General features: G+C 53.3%; 1 protein-coding gene across 6 annotated transcripts in view; it reads left to right on the top strand.

Annotated features, from left to right (window-relative positions):
• Positions 1 to 22,612, top strand: part of ARAP1 (ArfGAP with RhoGAP domain, ankyrin repeat and PH domain 1) — a 98,548-nt gene that overhangs the window by 54,453 nt on the left and 21,483 nt on the right. For all 6 annotated transcript variants that reach the window (XM_038769018.1, XM_038768994.1, XM_038769002.1 and 3 more), the window contains 12 exons: positions 11,464 to 11,591; positions 12,266 to 12,342; positions 12,905 to 13,017; positions 13,387 to 13,545; positions 13,925 to 13,994; positions 14,895 to 15,015; positions 15,385 to 15,584; positions 15,840 to 15,946; positions 16,104 to 16,303; positions 16,732 to 16,817; positions 18,341 to 18,523; positions 20,421 to 20,595. In XM_038769018.1, coding sequence (XP_038624946.1) covers positions 11,464 to 11,591; positions 12,266 to 12,342; positions 12,905 to 13,017; positions 13,387 to 13,545; positions 13,925 to 13,994; positions 14,895 to 15,015; positions 15,385 to 15,584; positions 15,840 to 15,946; positions 16,104 to 16,303; positions 16,732 to 16,817; positions 18,341 to 18,523; positions 20,421 to 20,595 — 1,619 coding nt within the window. The remainder of the gene's footprint in view (positions 1 to 11,463; positions 11,592 to 12,265; positions 12,343 to 12,904; positions 13,018 to 13,386; positions 13,546 to 13,924; positions 13,995 to 14,894; positions 15,016 to 15,384; positions 15,585 to 15,839; positions 15,947 to 16,103; positions 16,304 to 16,731; positions 16,818 to 18,340; positions 18,524 to 20,420; positions 20,596 to 22,612) is intronic.

Below are 22,612 nucleotides of genomic sequence, written 5' to 3'. Positions count from 1 at the left end.
TCTATCGTACTTTTCAAGAGTTAAGTACAGTGCTCTTCATACACTTCATAAGTGCTTAGTACAGTGCTCTGCACAGAGTAAGCACTCAGTAAGTATGATTGAATGAATGAATGAATACACTAAGTGCTCAGTAATCGATTGATTGTGAGCTCGTTGTGGGCAGGCAATGTGTCTGTTGTTAAATTGTACTCTCCCAAGCACTTAGTACAGTGCTTTGCACAGAGTCAATGCTCAATAAATATGATTGAATGAATGATAAGCACTTAGTATGTGCCAGGCACTGTACTAAGCGGTGGGGTAGATAGAAGATAATCATATTGGTCACTGTCCAAGTCCCAGATGGGGCTCACAGTCTTAATCCCCATTTTAGAGGTGAGGGAACTGAGGCCCAGAGAAGGGAAGTGACTTTTGTGACTTTGGCCAAGTCACTTAACTTCTCTGTGCCTCAGTTACCTCATCTGTAAAATGGGGATTAAGACTGTGAGCCCCCCGTGGGACAACCTGATCACCTTGTAACCTCCCCAGTGCTTAGAACAGTGCTTTGCACATAGTAAGCGCTTAATAAATGCCATTATTATTATTATTATTATTATTATTATTGTTGTTGTTATTACCCAAGGTCTCAAACAGCAGACTAGTGGCAGAGCTAGGACTGTAATGCAGGTAATAATAATAATAATGGTATTTGTTAAGCACTTACTATGTGCCATGCACTGTTCTAAGCGCTGGGGTAGGTACAAGGTAATCAGGTTGTGTGATCAGGTTGTCCCATGTCTTAATCCCCATTTTACAGATGAGGTAACTGAGGCACAGAGAAGTAAAGTGACTTGCCCAAAGTCACACAGCTGACAAGTGGCACAGCCAGGATTAGAACTCATGACCTCTTATTCCTAAGCCCATGCTCTTTCCACTAAGCCATGCTGCCCATGCTCTTTTGATTATGCTAGGCTGCTTCTCAACTCTCCCAAGTGCTTAGTACAGTGCTTTGCCTACAGGAAGTGCTCAGTAAATTGAATGATTGCACCTGTGATCAGCGTTGGAAGGAGTAATAACAATAATACTTATGGTACTTGTTAAGATCTTACTCTGCGCGAAGCCCTGTAGTAAGCACTGGTGTAGATACAAATTATTAATCAGGTGGTACCAGTCCCTGTCCCACATGGAGCTTCCACTCTTAATCTCCATTTTCCAAATGAGGTAACTGAGGCCCAGAGAAGTGAAGTGACTTGCCCAAAGTCTTACAGCAGGCATGTGGTGGAGCCGGGATTAGAATCCAGGTCCTTGTGATTCCCAGGCCCATGCCGTATCCACTAAACCATGCTGCGTAGTGGTGTGGCTTAGTGGAAAGAGCACGGGCTTTGGAGGCAGAGGTCATGGGTTCAAATCCCGGGTCCGCCAATTGTCAGCTGTGTGACTTTGGGCAAGTCACTTCACTTCTCTGTGCCTCAGTTACCTCATCTGTAAAATGGAGATTAAGATTGTGAGCCCCACGTGGGGCAACCTGATTACCTTGTATCCCCCCCAGCGCTTAGAACAGTGCTTTGCACATAGTAAGCGCTTAACAAATGCCATCATTATTATAGTGGGAGGAGTGAGAGTATGGCTCCCAAAGTGTCCCTTTTAAATTGAAGGGAGCTTGGGAAGGTAGACAGACGGCCCCTGGCTCATGAGGCAGGGAAATCCTGCACAGTTTCCCTTGAAGTGCCCGGGGGGTGCCCATCCTCTAGTAGAGACAGCAGCCTGGGGACCGTGCACCAGGGTGTGGGAGAAATCAGAGCTAAAGGCGGAATTCCGCCCTTGCAGGAGGCTGGGTCTGCCGATCTGGGGGTCTCCGCTTGTGATTCTGGTCTCCCTCTCAGCCTCTGCAGGAGCCCGGATCTGCCAGTTCCTGGGCCTCTGTTCGCAGTTCATTCATTCATTCAATCGTATTTGTTGAGCGCTTACTGTGTGCAGAGCACTGTACTAAGCGCTTGGGAAGTACAAGTTGGCAACATATAGAGACGGTCCCTACTCAACAGCGGGCTCACAGTCTAGAAGGGGGAGACAGACGACAAAACAAAACATATTAACAAAATAAAATCAATAGAATAAATATGTACAAGTAAAATAAATAGAGTAATTAATATGTACAAACATATATATATACAGGTGCTGTGGGGAGGGGAAGGAGATAAGGCAGGGGGGATGTCTTTTTCCCCAGCCCTGCTGGCCTGCTCCGACCCGCTCGCCCCAATCACCCTACTTGCCCCGCTCGCCACTTACCAGCCACCCCCTTTCCGCCGCTGCGATGGCAGTGCTTATTTGTTAAGCGCTTACTGTGTGCAAAGCACTGTTCTAAGCGCTGGGGAGGTTACAAGATGACCAGGTTGTCCTACGCGGGGCTCACGGTCTTCATCCCCATTTTACAGATGAGGTAACTGAGGCCCAGAGAAGTGAAGTGACCCTCCCAAAGTCACACAGCTGACAATTGGCGGAGCCGGGATTTGAACCCATGACCTCTGACTCCAAAGCCCAGGCTCCTTCCACTGAGCCACACTGCTTCTCTAATTATTACAGTTATTACAATTACAGTTATTGTTCCAATTCTTATTCTTATTGTCCACTGTGCGACCGTTTCACTTCATTTCACTTCGTTTCGAATCATTTCACTTCTCTGTGCCTCAGTTCCCTCATCTGTAAAATGGGGATTAAGACTCCCTTTCTGCTTCTGCAAGAGACCAGGTCTGCCGGTCCTTGGGCCTTTGCTTTCAGTTCTTGTCTCCCACTGTGCTTCTGCAGGAGGCCAGGTCTGCCGGTCCCTGGGTCTCTGCTCGCGGTTCTGGTCTCCCTCTCTGCCTCTGCAGGAGCCCGGATCTACCGGTTCCTGAGTCTATGTTCATGGTTCTGTTCTCCCTTTCTGCCTCTGTAGGACCCCAGGTCTGTCGGACCCTGGGCCTCTGCTCACAGTTTCGGTCTCCGTCTCTGCCTCTGCAGGAGCCCAGGTCTTCTGGTCCCTGAGCCTCTGCTTGTGGTTCTGGTATCCCTCTTTCAGCAAGGACAGGACAAAGCTGGAATAGGGACGAGGATGGCAGCAGGGATGATCAGGGAGTTGGAGGAGCTCCTGTTGGAAGGCAGACCGAAAGGCTTTGGATTCCAGTATGGAATGGCCAATAATGGCATTTGTTAAATGCTTACTATGTGCAAAGCACTGTTCTAAGCGCTGGGAAGGATACAAGATGATCAGGTTGTCCCACGGGGGGCTCACAGTCTTCATTCCCATTTTACAGATGAGGTAACCGAGGCACAGAGAAGTTAAGTGATTTGCCCAAAGTCACACAGCTGACAAGTGGCAGAGCCGGGATTAGAACCCACGAACTCTGACTCCCAAGCCCGGACTCTTTCCACTGAGCCACGCTGTTTCCCTATGTGGGACTGGGGATCATGCAGGACTGCTGATCAAGAAAACGTGGGACACTGTGGTTGGCGAGGAACAGGGGGCCCCCACTGCAGTTTGAGGGGCAGGTTCAAAACAAAACACTTCTTCACCTTACCTAGCGAGGGGATCAGGCCAGAGAATTCACTACCAGTGAGAGTTGGGGAACAAACATAGCAAGCTCCAGAGGGGTTTGGCAAAACCCATGGAGAAATGGTCCACAGTGGGCCACAAGAAAGAACGCAGAGGATGGAGAGTAAAATTTTGCGGGTGTTGGAAGGCCAATCCTAAATGAGAGCACTGGAGGGCATTCTGTCAGTCACCAAATCCTGCCGGTTCTACCTTCACGTCATCTCTAGAATGTGCCCTTTATTCTCCATTCAAACTGCTGCTATGCTGATCCAAGTACTTATTTCCCACCTCAACTACTACATCAGCCTCCTTGCTGTCCTCCCTGCCTCCTGTTTCTCCCCTCTCCAGACCATTACTTCACTCTGCTGCATGGATCATTTTTCTGAAAAATCATTCAATCCACCTCTCCCCACTCCTCAAAATCTTCAATGATTACCCACCCACCTCCACATCAGAGACTCCTTGTCATTCATTCATTCAATCATATTTATTGAGCACTTACTGTGTGCAGAGCACTGTACTAAGCGCTTGGGAAGTGCAAGTTGGCAACATATAGAGACGGTCCCTACCCAACAACGGGCTTACAGTCTAGAAGACTTGTCATTGGCTTCAAGGCTCTCATCATCATCATTGTCCCTCCTACCTTATCTCACTGATAAACTAGAAACCAATCCACACACTCTGCTGTCCTTCTACTCTACTTTTTCCTCTGTCCGTAATCTATTTTAATGCCTGTCTCCTGCAGACTGTAAATTTCATGTGGGAGGGGATTGTGTTTACCTACTAACTCTATTGTATTATACTTTCCCGAATACGTAGTACAGTGCTCTGCACATAGGAAGGGCTCAATTAAATACCCTTGACTGATTGAGTCCACTCAGCCCCTGCTGCCGGAGGTTGTTCTGACTGGCTGGGGTGGTCTGGGGGTGTCATTTAGGGGCTGATGGTTAGGGAGTCATCTGAGGGCTCAGGACTTCAGGATTTAATCAGTCAATTATGTTTACTGAGCATTTACCGTATGCAGAGCACTGTACCAAGTGCTTGGGAGAGTACTGTGAGAAGCACCATGGCCTAGTGGATAGAGCACAAGCCTGGGAGTCAGAAGGACCTGGGTTCTAATCCTGGCTTTGCTACTTGTCTGCTATGTCCTTGGGGAGGTGACAACCTCTCTGTGCCTCAGTTCCCTCATCTGTAAAATGAGGATTAAGACTGAGTCCTATGGGAGACAGGGACTGTGTCCAACGTGATTATCTTGTTTCTACCTCAGTGCTTAGTACAGTGCTTGGTGCAGAGTAAGCACTTCACAAATAACCATTATTATTATAACACTATAATGGAGTTGGTAGACACATTCCCTGCCCATAATGAGTTTATAGCCTAGGGGACAAGCTTACAGTCCAGAGGACTGCTCAGTGATGAAGGCTACTCAATTTCTCAGTACAGAAGAGATGGGGAATCTTCCTTAGACGGGGCAGGGTTTTGGGGGAGAGGGAGCTGCTTAAGGAGAAGCAGGCTCGGAAAGAGCACAGGCTTTGGAGTCAGAGGTCATGGGTTCAAATCCTGGCTCCGCTGTCAGCTGTGTGACTTTGGGCAAGTCACTTCACTTCTCTGCCTCAGTTACCTCATCTGTAAAATGGAGATTAAAACTGTGAGTCCCCTGTGGGACAACCTGATCACCGTATAACCTCCCCAGCGCTTAGAACAGTGCTTTGCATATAGTAAGTGCTTAACAAATACCATTATTATTGTTATTATTATCCTTCTACTTAGCTGTTGCTTACTGCTGTTTCCTCATCTGTACCATGGGGATTTGAAACCTGTTCTCCCTCCCACCTCCAGACCGTGAGCCCCGTGTGGGACCAGAAACTCTGATCTCATTATCCTGCATCTTCATCAGCGCTTGGCCCATATTAAGTGCTAAACATATCAGTGGATGGATTTATTAAGCGCTTACTATGTGGAGAGCACTGTACTAAATGTTTGGGAGAGTACAGTACAGCAGAGTTGGCAAACATTTTCCCTGCCCACAAATGCCACAATAAATTAGATGCCCAGTTACTGGCAGTGAACCCCCTTCTCTGGACTTCCTGGAGCCATTCAGGGGTAGAGGCAGATAGAGATGTAGCCATCGTTTATTCATTCAATCATGTTTATTGAGTGCTTACTGTGTACAAAGCACTGTACTAAGCACTTGGAAAGTACAATTGGGCAACAAATAGAGAAAATCCCTACCCAACAAAGGGCTCACAGTCTAGAAAGGGGGAGACAGACAACAAAACAAGTAGACAGACATCAGTAGCATCAATATAAATAAATAGAATAATAGATATATACACATCATCCATCCTCTTACTGTGGGGTTTCCCCAAGGTTCAGTGCTTGGTCCCCTTCTGTTCTTGATCTACACGCACTCCCTTGGTGACCTCATTCACTCCCACGGCTTCAACTATCATCTCTACGCTGATGACACCCAGATCTACATCTCTGCCCCTGCTCTCTCCCCCTCTCTCCAGGCTCGCATCTCCTCCTGCCTTCAGGACATCTCCATTTGGATGTCTGCCCGTCACCTAAAGCTCAACATGTCAAAGACTGAACTCCTTGTCTTCCCTCCCAAACCTTGCCCTCTCCCTGACTTTCCCATCTCTGTTGACGGCACTACCATCCTTCCCGTCTCACAAGCCCGCAACCTTGGTGTCATCCTCGACTCCACTCTCTCATTCACCCCTCACATCCAAGCCGTCACCAAAACCTGCCGGTCTCAGCTCCACAACGTTGCCAAGATCCGCCCTTTCCTCTCCATCCCAACCGCTACCCTGCTCATTCAAGCTCTCATCCTATCCTGTCTGGACTACTGCATCAGCCTTCTCTCTGATCTCCCATCCTCGTGTCTCTTTCCACTGCAATCCATACTTCATGCTGCTGCCTGGATTATCTTTGTCCAGAAACGCTCTGGGCATATCACTCCCCTCCTCAAAAATCTCCAGTGGCTACCAATCAATCTGCGCATCAGGCAGAAACTTCTCACCCTGGGCTTCAAGGCTCTCCATCACCTCGCCCCCTCCTACCTCACCTCCCTTCTCTCCTTCTACAGCCCAGCCCGCACCCTCCGCTCCTCCACCGCTAATCTCCTCACCGTACCTCACTCTCGCCTGTCCCGCCATCGACCCCCGGCCCACGTCATCCCCCGGGCCTGGAATGCCCTCCCTCTGCCCATCCGCCAAGCTAGCTCTCTTCCTCCCTTCAAGGCCCTGCTGAGAGCTCACCTCCTCCAGGAGGCCTTCCCAGACTGAGCCCCTTCCTTCCTCTCCCCCTCATCCCCCTCTCCATCCCCCCCATCTTACCTCCTTCCCTTCCCCACAGCACCTGTATATATGTATATATGTTTGTACATATTTATTACTCTATTTATTTTATTTGTACATATCTATTCTATTTATTTTATTTTGTTAGTATGTTTAGTTTTGTCCTCTGTCTCCCCCTTTTAGACTGTGAGCCCACTGTTGGGTAGGGACTGTCTCTATATGTTGCCAATTTGTACTTCCCAAGCGCTTAGTATGGTGCTCTGCACATAGTAAGCGCTCAATAAATATGATTGATGATGATTAAAAAATAAATAGAATAATAAATATGTACATATATACACAAGTACCAGGGTGGGGAGGGGGGTAGAGCAGAGGGAAGGAACCGGGGCGATGGGGAGGGGAGGAGGAGCAGAGGAAAGGGGGGCTCAGTCTGGGAAGGCCCCCTTGGGGGAGGTGAGCTTTCAATATGGCTTTGAAGTGGGGGAAGAGTGCTAATTTGGCGGATGTGAGGAGAGAGTGTGTTACAGGCCAGGGGTAAGTCATGGGCCAGGGGTCAATGGCGGGACAGGCGAGAATGAGGCACCATTCTCACCATCATCATCAATCGTATTTATTGAGCGCTTACTATGTGCAGAGCACTGTACTAAGCGCTTGGGAAATACAAATTGGCAACACATAGAGACAGTCCCTACCCAACAGTGGGCTCACAGTCTAAAAGTCACCAGAGGGGCAGAGTGTGCAGGCTGAGATGGAGAAGGAGAGAAGGGAGATGTGGTAGGAGGGGGCAAGGTGATGGAGAGCTTTGAAGCCAATAGTGATGAGTTTTTGCTTGATACGAAGGTTGAAAGGTAACCATTGGAGATTTTTGAGCGTTTCTGTAGAAACATAATCCAGGCAGCAAAGTATAGACTGAAGTGGGCAGAGACAAGAGGTTGGGAGTTTGGATGGAGAGGAAAGGGCAGATCTTGGCAACGTTGTGAAGGTGAGACCGGCAGGTTTTGGTGACGGATTAAATATGTGGGGTGAATGAAAGAACGGAGTCAAGGATGACACCAAGTTTGTGGGTATGTGGGACGGTAAGGATGGTAGTGCCGTCCACAGCAACGGGAAACTCTGGGAGAGGACAGGGTTTGAGAGGGAAGGTAAGGAGCTCAGTCTTGGGCATGTCAAGTTTTAGGTGGAGATGTCCTGAAGGCAGGGGGAGATGCGAGCCTTTAGGGAGTGAGGGAGACAGGGGTGGAGATGTAGATTTGGGTATCATCCACATAGAGGTTATATTGAAGATGTGGGAGTGAATGAGTTCACCAATGGAGCAAGTGTAAATGGAGAACAGAAAGGGGCCAAGAACTGACCCATCAGGACCGAGAGCAGCCAGAGAGACTCTTCCAGAAACCCAAGAATTAATAGTAAATAATAATAGTGCTGTTTGTTAAGCACTTACTACGTAACAATAATAATGGTATTTGTTAAGCGCTTACTATGTGGGAAGCACTGTTCTAAGTGCTGGAGGAATACAAGGTGATCAGGTTGTCCCACGTGGGGCTCACAGTCTTAATCCCCATTTTATAGAAGAAGTCACTGAGGCACAGAGAAGTTAAGTGACTTGCCCAAAGTCACACAGCTGACAAGTGGCGGAGCCAGGATTAGAACCCATGACCTCTGACTCCCAAGCCCTGGCTCTTTCTACCGAGCCATGCTGCTTCTCAATATGTACCAAGTATTGTACTATACTCTGGGGGTAAGATAAAAGATAATCCGGTCCCATGTGGGATACACAGTCTAACGGGGAGGGAGAACAGGTATTGAATGCCCATTTTGCAAATATGGGAACCGAGGCCCAGAGAAGTTAAGTGATCTGTAGAACTGGGATTAGAAATAGATTAGAAGTAGAACTGGGATTAGAACCCAGGTCTTCCAAATCCCAGGCCCGTGCTCTTTCCACTAGGTCTCCAGTTCAGCATTGCCTGCACCTGGCTTCAATCTCCCTTCCTACCCGTCTAACCCCCTGCAAACCTGTTCCCTAGATGGCACAAGTGTTGTCCACTTAAATCTGTCCCGGGGGTGTAAGGTCTTCAAGGAGTCCCTTTTGAGCCCGGGCTTGGGAGTCAGAGGTCATGGGTTCTAATTCCGGCCCTCGTCATCTCCCTGGCCTGGAATGCCCTCCCTCCGCACATCTGCCAAGCTAGCTCTCTTCCTCCCTTCAAGGCCCTACTGAGAGCTCACCTCCTCCAGGAGGCCTTCCCAGACTGAGCCCCCTCCTTCCTCTCCCTCTCCTTCCCCTCCCCACAGCACCTGTATATATGTTTGTATGTATTTATTACTCTATTTTATTTGTACATATTTATTCTAATAATTTTATTTTGTTAATATGTTTTGTTTTGTTCTCTGTCTCCCCCTTCTAGACTGTGAGCCCACTGTTGGGTAGGGACCATCTCTGTATGTTGCCAACTTGTACTTCCCAAGCGCTTAGTACAGTACTCTGCACACAGTAAGCACTCAATAAATATGATTGAATGAATGAATGGGCCTTCCTCCCAGAGGAGCTAAGAGGGAGGCTGCCAGGGGTTTTCATGAGATAAATTTAGTGGGAGATTCAGATCTGACATCTAAAAGAACCTCCAGTTGGAAAGGATGTGAGAGAGGGGCTCAGGATAGATGAAATGACCCCTCGATTCAGTCTTTCTCTTTGGCAATCAGTAGTATATTCATTCAATCGTATTTATTGAGCACTTTCGATATGCAGAGCACTGTACTAAGTGCTTGGAAAGTACAGTTCAGCAATAAATATGTTAAGTGCCTCTTTAGAAGCAGTGTGGCTTAATGGCAAGAGCCCGGGTTTAGGAGTCAAAGGTCGTGGGTTCTCATCCCGGCTCTGCCACTTGTCAGCTGTGTGACCTTGAGGAAGTCACTTGCTTCTCTGGGCCTCAGTTACCTCATCTGTAAAATGGGAATGAAGACTGTGAGCCCCACATGGGACAACCTGATTACCTTGTATCCACCCCGGCGCTTATTATTGTCATTTGTTATTATTATTATTATTTGTTAAGCAAGCACTTAGTACATTGTACTAAGATCTAAGGTAAGTACAAGGTGATCAGGTTGGACACATGGAACTCACCGTATTAAATATTAATTCCCATTTTACAGATGAGGTAACCGAGGCACAGAGAAGTTAAGGCATGTATTAAGTGCTAAACGTATCAGTCAATGTATGGATTTATGGAGTGCTTATTATGTGTGACTTGAGGTCACACAGCAGACGTGGCAGAGCTGAGATTAGAACCCAGGTCCTCTGACATCCAGACCTGTGCTCTGTCCACTAGGCATACAGCTTTCCTTTTTTGAAAAAGCAGTATTTTATATGGTAGATGTTAAGTGCTTACTATGGGCTAGGCACTGTACTAAGCATTGGGGTAGATATGAGCTAATCAGGTTGGACACAGTCCCTGTCCCACATGGGGCTCACAGTGTAAATCCCATTTTTCAGGTGAGGTAGCTGAGGCACAGAGAAATGAAGTGCCAAGCACTGTACTAAGCCCTGTAGATAAAAGCTATTTCAGGTTGGACATTGCTCACCATCTTAATTCCCATTTTACTAAGGCATAGAGAAGTTAAGTGACTTACCCAAGGTCACACAGCAGACATGTGGCATAGCCAAGATTAAAACCCGCCTGGGTTCAGAACACCATTCTAAGCATCCTCCACTAAGTGTCAGCTGTGTGACTTTGGGCAAGTCACTTAACTTCTCTGGGCCTCAGTTCCCTCATCTGTAAAATGGGAATTAAGACTGTGAACCCCACGTGGGACAACCTGATCACCTTGTAATCTCCCCAGCGCTTAGAACAGTGCTTTGCAAATAGTAAGTGCTTAATAAATGCCATCATCATTATTATTATTATTTGGAAAGGGCAAAGGCCGGCTCCCTTGGCTCACTGTTGCTTAGTGGCTAAAGTCTGGACTTGCGAGTCAGAAGGACCTGGATTCTAATTCTGCCTCTGCTACATGTCTGCTAGGTGACCTTGGGCAAGTCTCTGGGCATCAGTTACCTCATCTGTAAAATGGGGATTAAGAGTGTGAGCCTCATGGGGGACAGGGATTCTGTCCAACCTCATTAGCTTGTATCTACCCCAGTGTTTAGAACAGTGCTTGGCACATAGTAAGAGCTTAACAAGTACCATAATTATCATTATGAGAAGCAGCATGGTTTAGTTTAGTGAAGAGCACGGCCTAGGAGTCAGAAGGTTATGGGTTCTAATCCTGGCTCTGCCATTTGTCTGCTGTGTGACCTTCGGCAAGTCACTTCATTTCTCTGTACCTCAGTGACTTCCTCTGTAAAATGGAAATTGAGCCTGTGAGCCCCATGTGGGACAGGGACTGTGTCCAACTTGTTTTACTTGTATCCACCCTACCACTTAGTACAGTGCCTAGCCCATAGTAAGCGCTTAACAAATGCCGTAATAATAATAATAATTCCCTTAAAGTGATTACAGTCTAGTGTGGGAGACAGACACATTCACGGGTGGGAGAGGAGGAAGGTCTGGTTGGGGGGGATGAGGAGGGCGGACAACTGGGCTGGGAGGGTCCAGGCAGCTTTCAGAGTGTCCTTATCTCTTGCAGCTTCTCCGCAGAGGTTGGGCCACAGACACCAGAACTCAGTGGCCCCTGGGGGAAGCCCCCGCCCCCACCCCCACCGGTGGTAGCCCCGCAGCCCCCTCCGAAGGTCTTGCTCCTGACCCCCGAGTTTGGTGAGTGGCAGTCGAAGTGGCCCTTGTCCAGGCAGCTGATCAATCTGGAGCAGAGTTGGGCCGGTGGTAGGAGTAGAATTATCACTAGTAATAGTGGTGGTAGTAGTAGTAATGCTATGTACTGCACACCTACAGGGTGCAGAGCGCTGTATTAAGTGCTGGGAAAAATACCCGGGTAAGAATTAGGCTCAGACCTAAGCCTCCATGGGGTTCTGGAGCCAAGCTGTGGCCCCTATGGGACACATCGCAGCCTCTGCTTATGTTGGAGACCCGCGAGTGCCCTCCTTACCTCTGTTGGGGGTGGGAGGCGGGGGGGATGCCGGCCCCAGCCCCTTCCTCCCAGACCACCCCACATTACGGCTCCTATGACAGTCAGTCTGGCCCGTGAGCTGCGGTCTAAGCCTGGGTTATAAATAGCACTTCCTGTCCCCATAGCTTTTATTTAGAAAGAGGGAGAGGCGTGGCGTGGAACAGATAGGTCCCGTCTTAGAATCCCTGCCAGACCCGGGCCTGGCCCTAAGCCTGACCTATGCCCCTCAGCCTGGCCAGATTCTGATCTTTGTACAGTTAAATGCGGGGTCTGGTGCCGTGGGTCTCCCGGGCCTTGGCCCTGACATCTCTCCCCCTCCTCCCTCCCTTCCTCTGTCCCTCCCCACTCTCCCTCCCCGCCTCAGACGACTCTGACTACGATGACCTGCTGGAGCAGGAGCAGAGTGGGGCAGCAGCCCCGGCAAGCACGATGACTGACCAGGTGGGTTGGGACACTGGTCTGTCCCGGGGCTCTGGCAGAGGCTGGTCTGTCTGTCTGTCCAGCCAGTGGGGATGGGAGCTGCTCTATCTGGTCGGCCTGTGGGGACCGGAGCTTGTCTGTCTGTGGGGACGGGGCCTGGTCTGCCTGTCTGGCTAGTGGGGACCGGAGCTTGTCTGTCTGTCCAGCTAGTGGGGATGGGGCCTGGTCTGTCTGAGAGAAATAAGCACCCACTCCACATCCCCTTTGGAGCCCCAGAGACTCAGTACCACACAGCAGAGAGGGGAAGCAGGTAGGGGGAACCCGTCCTGCGGGTCCATGGGGGCAGTGTTCAGGGGGTGAGCACATTTCTCTCTCTTTATCGCTCCATGTTTCTCCCTGTGTGTCTTTATCTCTTCATGTCTCTGTCTTGGTTTCTCGCCTGTGTCTCTTGAGTGTGAATGTGCATTTTATGCAGCTAGGTCTCAAGAGGAGCCTACAGCTTCCCAGCCACAGGCTTGGGGGAGCTGGGGACTCCGGGCTGGGGAGAGGCTGACAGGACAATGTCCGTGTCCGTGTCTGGCAGGGGGAGGAGCCGCAAGGAGGAGGGGGTCCCCGGGCCGTGCGCTTTTTCAGTCTGCTGAGCGAAGACGGCGAGTTGTCTGACGAAGACGACCACGCCTATGAGGACGTGGCCAAGTACGGCCAAGCCCCCCCGGGCCCTCCCACCCAGACATCCACTGCTTCGGGACAGTCCCCAGCCCCATCCTTGGATCTGGGGTGGGGGAGAGGAGGGGATGGGCCATGCTGACACTGGAGGGGGTCTCTCCTGGGAGAGGGAGGGGCGGGCTGGGGAGGGGTGGGGAGCGCCCACTGCCCTTCTCAGCCAGTCAGTGCTATCTGTTGAGTGCCCACTGTGTGCAGAGCGCTGTACTGAGAACCTGGGAGAGTACCATTCACAGCCCTCAAGGAGCTTACCCTCTAATAGGGACCCTGACGGACACAAATTATTTATATATCTAATGGGAGAAGTAGTTTGAATGCTCTTTTCTGCCTTCCTCCCCACAGTGACAACGTGAATGTCCCCACCCTGAGCCCACCACAGCAGAGCTCTGCCCCCGCCCCTGGGGGACCCCCGCCCCACTGCCCAGAGGGCATGGCCGGGACCCCCACGCCCCCCACCCCCGTCATCAAGGCCGGCTGGCTGGATAAGAACCCCCCCCAGGGGTGAGTATCCGTTGGGCTCCTGGTCCTCTTTCTGACTGCCCCCAACCATCCTAGGCAAAGAGTTCCTAGTCAAAGATTCCTCCCAGAATCCTTGGTGTGGCGAGTCTGGTAGAGGGAGCCGGGAGAGTCAGCTGATCCATTCCCCTGTCTCCAGGTCACCCAAAAATTGCAGGCAGCTGGTGTCTATCTTTTTCCCAACACTCACGGCATAGGGTTCCCCGTCTTCCTGTCAGCCCGACAGGGAGATGGGACCCAGGTGTCTAGTCTTCCAGTCTCAGAGCCCAGCGGCTGCCAGTTCCCTGGGCCTGAGGAGAAAGGGCGATGGGGGGATATGGGGGCCCTTCCCGAGCTAACCCATTCCTTTGGCTGTGGGAGCCAGGACGTACATCTACCAGAAGCGCTGGGTGAAACTGGACTCAGATTACCTCCGCTACTTCGACAGTGACAAGGTGAGGCCTGGGGTTACTGTCTGACCTTCTGGGGGCCAGGGGAGGGCACGTCAGTCCGCAGAGTGTGGGAGTTCACGGCCAACTGGCTGGGGCCTGAGGAGTTCGTGGTCGTCCTTGTGAGGGGCCTGTAGGCAACCTGCTAGGGGTAGGGTGCAGGTCGTGATTTGGTTGAGATCACGATCCAGTTAGCATTCGAAAGGAAGTTCCTTAAATGTCCTGGCATCTGCCTGAGCCGTCCACCTGGTCCCCACTGCCCTGTGGGGCTCAATTCAAATGTCAAGGGAATGGGGGGCCTTCAGCGTTCCTCGGGCCAAGGGTCGATCAGTCCATCTCGATTGAGAAGGGAGAGCCGGCCACCACAGAGTGTGCCCATCCGGTGGCCCGTTCTGTTTGGTTGACAGAGCTTTTCGTGAACTCCCGGCTTTGGTTTGGAAACTGGTGTGTGTGGAAACTGTGTCCAACCAAATTAACTTGTACCTATCCCAGCATTTAGAGCAGTGTTTGACACATAGTAAGTGCTTAACAAATACCATTTTAAAAACAAACAAAAAAACCCAGTGGGCACTGGCCATGGACAATGTGACAGTGGGCAGTGAGGCCATGGATAGGGTAGCCATTGGCACTTCTTGAGTAAGGACCTCCATCTGTTTGAGGCAGGTAGGGCCGTGGGGTGGAGGACGAAGCATGAGAAGTTCTGTGGTCATCGTCTCTGCATTGTCCTTCTATGAGTGGGGCGGTGGGCCAGGAGTGAAGGGAGGCAGGAGAACCTGGGTTGTTCATGCTCTCCCTTCTTCATGCTCTCCCTTCTCCCTTCCCCTCTTTCTGGCACCCCCGCCCCCCAGCCATTTTTTGTTGCCGGGTGGTCACTGATCACTGTAACCCTGTCCCCTCTGGTCCTAGGATGCTTACTCGAAACGGTTCATCCCCGTGTCCTCCATCTCCCGCGTGGCCACCACTGGGGACCAGAAGTTCGAAGTTATCACACATAACCGGACATTCGCATTCCGGGCTGAGAGCGACGGTGAGGAGAAGGGGATTGTGCTGTGTCCGTCTGGCCCCCTGACGGCTTTCCACATCTCTCTCCATCCCCTCCCCTGCCCTGGCTTACTATGGACACTAGTTGGCATTTGTTTAGCGCTTTCTAGGTGCCAAGCTCTGTGCTAAGCACTGGGGTAGTTGCAGGATCATCAGACACCTCTTGGCAGGATGTAGGAGGGGAGCAAGGGGAAGACGAGGGCCTTCCGAGGCTTGACCCCTGTCGTGATCAGGCCACTGTGGCCTGCTTCCCCCGGGGAGTGGCCTATCTCAGACTGGGGGAGGCAGGGTGGGGCATAGTGTCCTGGCGGGAGGGGACGGGGCGTGATTCTGCCCACCTTTGCATCACCCGTAGCTGAGCGGAAGGAGTGGATGCAGGCCTTACAGCAGGTGGTTGACGAGCAGCGGGCACGGAGCCAAATGTCTCAGTACCCGCTGGGGTTCCGAGCCCCCGAGAACCCTGACAAGGCGGGTAGCCTGGAGCTGCGAGGGGTCAAGCCCAAGCTGTACGTCGTGGTGATGGCGGACAAGGTGCTGCTCTACAAGAATCTCGAGGTATGTTTGGTGGTGCGGGATGGGGAGTCTTTCAGTGGTGCCCGAAGGGGGTCTGGAGGTGCCGGGAGGAGGACTGGTGGTTCCCAAATGAGGTCTGGTGGTATGGAGAGGGGGTTTGGGGTTTCCGGGTCTGGGAGTGGCGGGAAGGGGCCCAGGGGTACCACGAGGACATCTTGGAGTGCCGGGAGGGGTCGAACAGCCAGTGCTTCCCTGCCTTAGACTGACCCTCTGCCCTCTCGCCCACCTGACTCTCAGGACTACCACCAGGGCATCGGCATCACGGCCATCGAGATGAACGTCGGCAATGTGAAGGATGGCGAGCGCCGTGGCTTTGACCTCACCACCCCCTACCGCATCTTCAGGTCCGGGTTTGGGTGGGCTGCTTGGGGGACAGGACCTGCCCCTCACAACTCCCCCTCCCCCTCCACACACAGATTGTTCCCCCTGCCCCACTCATTCCTCCCTTGCTACTCCCCTGCCCCACTTTCCCCTCGCCCCACCTCCCTACCATCCATCCAGCTTCTCGGCAGAGTCGGAGGCAGAGAAGGATGAGTGGCTAGAGGCCATGAGGACAGCCATCGCCGAGGCCCTGTCCACCTCTGAGGTGGCTGAGCAGATCTGGGAGGCACCCGCCAATCGGTACTGTGCTGACTGTGGGGCCGCCCAGCCTGACTGGGCATCCATCAACCTCTGTGTGGCCATCTGCAAGCGCTGTGCCGGTGAGCGGGGTGCAGGGGCCGCTTGGGCGGGGGTGGGGAGTCCTGGGACTCGCCGGGAGCCCCAGGGGATGTGAGTGGCCAGTCCCTTCCCTGAGGAGGGAGACGGGCAGGCAGACTCACTCCATCTCCTCCATTCCCTCCATTCCCATCCCCTGTCCCCCATTCCCGTTGCCTCCTCCTCCATCATCTCTGGTCTCCCTGTCTCCATCGTGATCTCCCGCCCCATCCCAGGGTGGGCAGAACTGGGCACTGGACAGCCTGACAGGCTCCAACCAAGAGGCCCACCTCACCCCAATCCCCATGGAAAAATAGCCCCAGCCCAGCCCCCCACTGCCTTATCACTGGTCCCTCCCTCCTAGAGCCCCTCACCCATTGTACTACTATTATTATTATTAGTAATAGTATTATTATCTGTCCGTCTGTCCCAGGGGAGCACCGGGGGCTGGGCCCCAGCATCTCCAAAGTCCGCAGCCTTAAGATGGACCGGAAGGTGTGGACGGAAGAGCTGATCGAGGTAGGAGGCCTTCTTCTCCCTCCCCCCGCCCTCCCTTTCCCTCTCTCTCCCTGCTTCTTTCGTCTTCCCACCCCTCCTTTCTACTTCTCTCCTTTTCCACTCCTCTTGCCCCCCTTTAATCCTCCTCTTTCCTCCTCTCCCCATCTTCCATGTGTTTCTGGAGTTCTGGGCCTTTGGGATCATGGGGAGGGGAGCAGGACAGGTAATCTTGGGTTATGGGAGTGGGGAAGAAGTGATGACGTCCTTCAGTCCTTGTTCTGAACTGGGACCTGCCCACCCCCACCCCGGCCCCTGCCCCAGAAGCCCCCACTCTGTTTTCCCCTCACTCCTCTTTCCCTTGAGTTTCATGACCCCATGGTGGTCGTGGCCAAGAACTCCTGCCAGCAGGTGCTAGTTCTCCAGCTGGGCTGGCTGCCGGGACTACAATTCCCATCATTCCCATCGGTCCCATCCTGACTAACTCCGTTTTGAGCCACTTGGACACCCATGGCCAGGGCCCAGAGCATTCTGGTCAGCGGAGGAAGAAGCTAGGGGCCAGGGCCAGGACAGGGTTGGGACAAGGATAGGTATGGCGGTCTGGGCCTGTCTGGCTGTTGTCCTTGCCCAACGCTTAGGCTCCCCCCCACCCCAAGCTGAAGTCCCTATCTGAGGCAGAGGCCTCCCACCCAAAACTGAAGCCTCCTGCTTGAGGTGGAGGCCCTTCACTTGAGAGAGCTGTGTTGTTTGCAGAGGAGGGAGCATCCATCAGTGAGGCTCTCCCCATCCTCCTCCTCCTCCTCTCCAACCATTCTCCTTCTCTTCATCTCCTCATCCCTCTTCTCCCTTTCCCCTCCTCACACTTGTCCCTTTCTCCCAGCCCTTCCCCTAGCCCTCTCACTGCCCTCCCCACTCCTCCTCCTAATCTCCCTCTCTCGCCTCCACTCTCCCCACTTCCCTCTCCCCCTCCCCAAGCCGAGGGACCTACAAGTTCCCTCCCCTCTCTAGGATTCTCCGCTCCTCCCTCCCCCCACCCCCACTCCCTCCAGAACGCCTTGGGCCAGATGTTAGACTGGGGCGGGGTTAGTCTACGGGCAAAGCCAGTTACTCTCTCACTCCCAGAACTCTAACCAGTTGTCTACACTTACTCCACAGTGTCTCCCCCAACCTCCAACTCCATCGCTCACCTCCCACTCCCATCACACCCTCTGCTGTCCTTCTCTGTCACCATCTGAAGGACTGTGGTGCTGGCCATGGCTAGGCTAAGTCCAGACAGGCCCTCATCCACACTGGAGCTTTCTCTGCACCCATAGCTAGGTTTCTTTGCCTCAGTTTCCCCACCTACAACTCAGGTTCCCCTGTCCTCAGGTCTCTCCCTCCTTCCCAGCAACCGCAGCGTTGGATGATCGTGGGGGGCTGCGATGGGGGAGGGAGGATCATCCCTGGTCACCCCGCCTCATTGCTGCCTGGTCCCAGGAGTGGGTAGAGAATGGAGGGAGAGATTGTGGAGATGGAGGTGTGATGTCAACGGTTCCCCACCCCGGCAGCTCTTCCACCATCTGGGCAACGAAGTGGGCAACCGCTTCTGGGCTGCCAACGTGCCCCCGAGTGAGGCCCTAGACCCTACCAGCAGCAGCCAGGAGCGGCGGCACCACCTGGAATCCAAATACCGTGAGGGCAAGTACCGGCGCTTTCACCAGCTCTTCGGCCACCAGGAGGAACTCAACCGGGTGAGTGAGGGGAGGCCCCAGGTGGACGACCCCTTCCCAGCCCCCTCTCCGGCTCCTGACCGCCATCGCCCAACTTCACCTCCGGTGACCTGCATCCCCCTTCTCTCTCTGTTCTGTGTCTTGTCTCTGCCTCGCCTCCTCTTTCCACCCCTCCCCATTCCCTTGCGCTGCCAAAGTGGGGAGCCGCCCGCCGGCTGCTATTTCCTGCCGGATCATGGATACCAGCTGGGCCCCGGTTTCCCCGTCAGAGACCACCTCCCTCTCCCCCAGCTCCCTTCTCCCTCCTTCTCCTTCTCCCCCCCTTGGCCGTTCCAACAGCCTCTCCCCTCCCAGCCAGAACTGGGACTGAGGGGGACGTCTAGGGTGGGCTTTCCCGCCCCCTTTCCCGGCGGCCAGGGGAGGGGCTTGGGCGTAGGGCCCAGGCTCCTGGCCACAGGCAACAAAACTGAGGCCAAACGGGGCTAAAAATAGTCTCTCCTCCTTGCCCCAGATGGAGGCAGCCCTGGGGCCCTGAACAAGCCCCTGACCCCCTCTGACCCCATGAGCCCCCCGCCCACTGGTCCCTGCCAGGCAGCTTGAATACGATCCAGCCAGACCGGGCTTCCCTTGGAGGCAGGGGGGTGGCCAAGATGCTCTCTCGAGGTTGGGGATGTTTGTGTGGAGGACCTTGGGATGGGGCTTGGGGCCGGGCTGGGTCCCCCCTCCCTTCCTCTCCCCTTCTCTCCCTCCCTCCACCTTTCCAGTCCTCTCTGGCCCAGGCCAGATTGCTAGCGGTGAGGGGCTCGCCAATGGGATTCTGGAGTTCGGGGAATCCAGGATATGGGAGCGAGGACCTGGCCTCTATCTCCATCCAGCCCCGGGCTGGACTCCAACTTGCCTCTCCAGCCCGTCTTCCCCAGACCCCAGCTGGGGCCACCCACAGAAGTTGCACCATGGCCAGCTCTGAGGGGCAAGTGGAGTCTGGAAATGGCCACTGGGATGAGCTTCAGGGGGCTTGGAGATTCCTGGATCCCCTCTGATGTCTGGTTGCATCCCCCTAGGCAGACAGGGTGATCCTCCCCCTCTTAAACTGATTCTTTCTTCTTCTCCCTTCCCTCCTCCCTCTTCCCCATCCCTTGGAGCCTTTGTTTTGGCTCCAAAGCTGGTGGGGGTGGGTGGGGGGCAGCTGCTTCCTGCCCCCTCCCCTTTCAGCCAAGAGGGACCCAGGCATCCGGCTCCCCGGCAGTTCTGCCCTCCCTGGGGTTGGGGTGAGAAAGTCACAGCCCCTCCCGGCCGGCCGCTCCCATTGGCTCACGCGGCAGCGAGGAATTCACATGTGGGAGCCGCTGCCCGCCACCCGCCCCCTCTCTCCCTTCCCCTCCCCTCCCCTCCCGTCCTCCGTCCCCCATCCGGAGAGAAAGAGACAGGGAAGGGAGAGACCAGGCAGGTCCTGAGTCTTGAGTCCCGGTGGGTAGGAGATACAGCCCCAACCCCTTTGGACTGAGGCTGGTGGACAGAGCCCAGACCAGGTAACCGATGAAGTTCCCCCTACCTACTGCTCCTCCTCTCCTGCTCCTCTTCTCCCCCTCTGGCCCTCTCCACCCCTCCCGTTCCCTGTTCTGTCTCACCCCGCCTGCACCGGGTCTTCCCACCTGTTTCGGTCTGTGTTGTTTTTTCTGTCGCTGACGGCGGACAGCCGGGCGAGGAGTCAGACGGGTGGGCAGACAGGCAGGTAGATAAGGAGGGAGGTGGGTGGGCAGGCGGCCTGGTCAGACAGGGTGGTCGGAGACACAAATCCTGCCGCCCTTTGGAATGGGGCTGGGCCAGATCTCCCAGGGGAGGGCTGGGCCCCGAGCCTGAAGCTGTGGCCGCCCGGACCGAGGGACTCACACCCGGCCTGGCCCTCCACTTTCTGCAGGCCCTGTGTGCCGCCGTCACCACCTCGGACCTGGCCGAGACGCAGGCCCTCATCTTCTGTGGGGCCGAGGTCAGCTGCTTCTCTGGGGACCCAGCCGCCCCCACCCCTCTGGACCTCGCCGAGCAGGCCGGCCAGAGGCTGCAGATGGAGTTCTTGAGAAACAACCGCACTTCGGGTATGTCTGTGTGAGGGTCTGTTGTGAGAGAGAGAGAGAGAGAGAGAGAGAGTGTGTGTGTGTTTGTCCACATGCACCCGTGGTCCTGAAAAACAACTGTAACTGTACCTCGGGCGTGGGTATGTGCATGTCTGTATCTTCCTGAGAAGTAACTGCATGTCAGGTTGGTGTGTGTGTGTGTGTGTGTGTGTGTGTGTGTGTGTGTGTGTGTGTGTGTGTGTGTACATGCCAGGAAAACAACTGTACTTTGGGTATGGCTCTGTGTATGAGAGACAGAGAGAGAAATCCAGAGAAACAACCGCACTTTGGGTGCGGCTGTGCGGGTGTCCGTGTGTGTGTGTGTGTCCATGTCTCTGTGTGTGTGTGTGTGTGTGTGTGTGTGTGTGTGTGTGTGTGTCCCCACGCGTGCGCGCATGGTGCGTGCTCCAGAGAAACAAGCATACTTTGGGGTCGGCTGTACAAGTTCTGGTTTGCGCCCGTGTGCGTGTTCCTGAGGAAAGTGGCACAGAAGACAAGGATGCCAACTTCTCAGAGCATCGGGCACCTTGGCAGAAGGAAAAGCGGTGAGCAGGAGGGGCAGAGGCTGAGGATGGGGAATGGAGAGGAGGAGACAGGAAACAAGAGACAGGTGAAAGGAGGAGCAGGTAAGGGCTGTCACCACTCAGCTGTGCAGCCACCACCACCATTTCTCTCAGTGTCCCCGGGCATGGGTATGTAATAATAATAATAACAATAATAATAATAATAGTGGTATTTATTAAGGGCTTACTGTGTACCAAGCACTGTTCTAAGCACTGGAGTAGATACAAGATTATCAGGTTGTCCCACATGGGGCTCACAATCTTCACCCCCATTTTACAGATGAGGTAACAAGCACAGAGAAGTTAAGTGACTTGCCCAAAGTCACACAGCTGACAAGTAGCAGAGCCAGGATTAGAACCCATGACCTCTGTCTCCAAGGCCATGCTCTTTCCACTAAGCCATGCTGCTCCTCTCATGTTTTCCCCAGCCTCAGAGCGAGCCTAAGGAGGATGAGCCATCCACCCAACTCACCCCTCGCAACCCAGGCCGCCCACCTCCCCCTCCCCCTGGCCAGTCCTCCTGCCTCTCCCTGCTCCATCCCGAGCCGGCTGGACCGGCTCAGAGCGGCTGCAATGGGGACAGTGAGTCTCTGAGCCACCACCCGGCTGGCGGGAAAAGCAGTGGCCCGGCAGGGACAGCGGTGGTCCCACCTGGTCCACAGCGGCCCCAGCGGCGGCAGGGGTCCCGGCCCATTCGGCTGGGGCTCCAGGGTGGACAGTGAAGGGACGCCCAGAGACCAGCGGTGATAGCGGGGGCTGCTTCCTGCCAACAGAGGTTAGATTGTTACATCTCGGCTCCATCTCCGGTCATTTTCCAACCCCCAGGGACACTGGGCAGGCTAGCTACGCCAGGGACCGTCTCTATATGTTGCCAACTTGTACTTCCCAAGCGCTTAGTACAGTGCTGTGCACACAGTAAGCGCTCAATAAATACGATTGAGCACTCGTCCCCCCTCGTCCCCCTCGTCCCCCTCTCCATCCCCCCCATCTTACCTCCTTCCCTTTCCCACAGCACCTGTATATATGTATATATGTTTGTACATATTTATTACTCTATTTATTTATTTATTTTACTTGTACATATCTATCCTATTTATTTTATTTTGTTAGTATGTTTGGTTTTGTTCTCTGTCTCCCCCTTTTAGACTGTGAGCCCACTGTTGGGTAGGGGCTGTCTCTATATGTTGCCAATTTGTACTTCCCAAGCGCTTAGTACAGTGCTCTGCACATAGTAAGCGCTCAATAAATATGATTGATGATGATGATGATGATCTGTAAAATGGGGATTAAGACTATGAGCCCCATGTGGGGCACCCTGATCACCTTGTATCCCCCCAGCGCTTAGAAGCACATAGTAAGCGCTTAACAAATACCATTATTATTATTATTATCATTATTATGTGCACGTGCAAGCTCAACTGTGTGTTTCTAAGAAA

Source organism: Tachyglossus aculeatus, chromosome 2 (assembly GCF_015852505.1).
Source record: "Tachyglossus aculeatus isolate mTacAcu1 chromosome 2, mTacAcu1.pri, whole genome shotgun sequence".
Taxonomy (NCBI): Eukaryota; Metazoa; Chordata; class Mammalia; order Monotremata; family Tachyglossidae; genus Tachyglossus; species Tachyglossus aculeatus.
The sequence above is the reverse complement of the archived record's forward strand: the minus strand, read 5'-3'. Positions and strand labels throughout refer to the sequence as shown.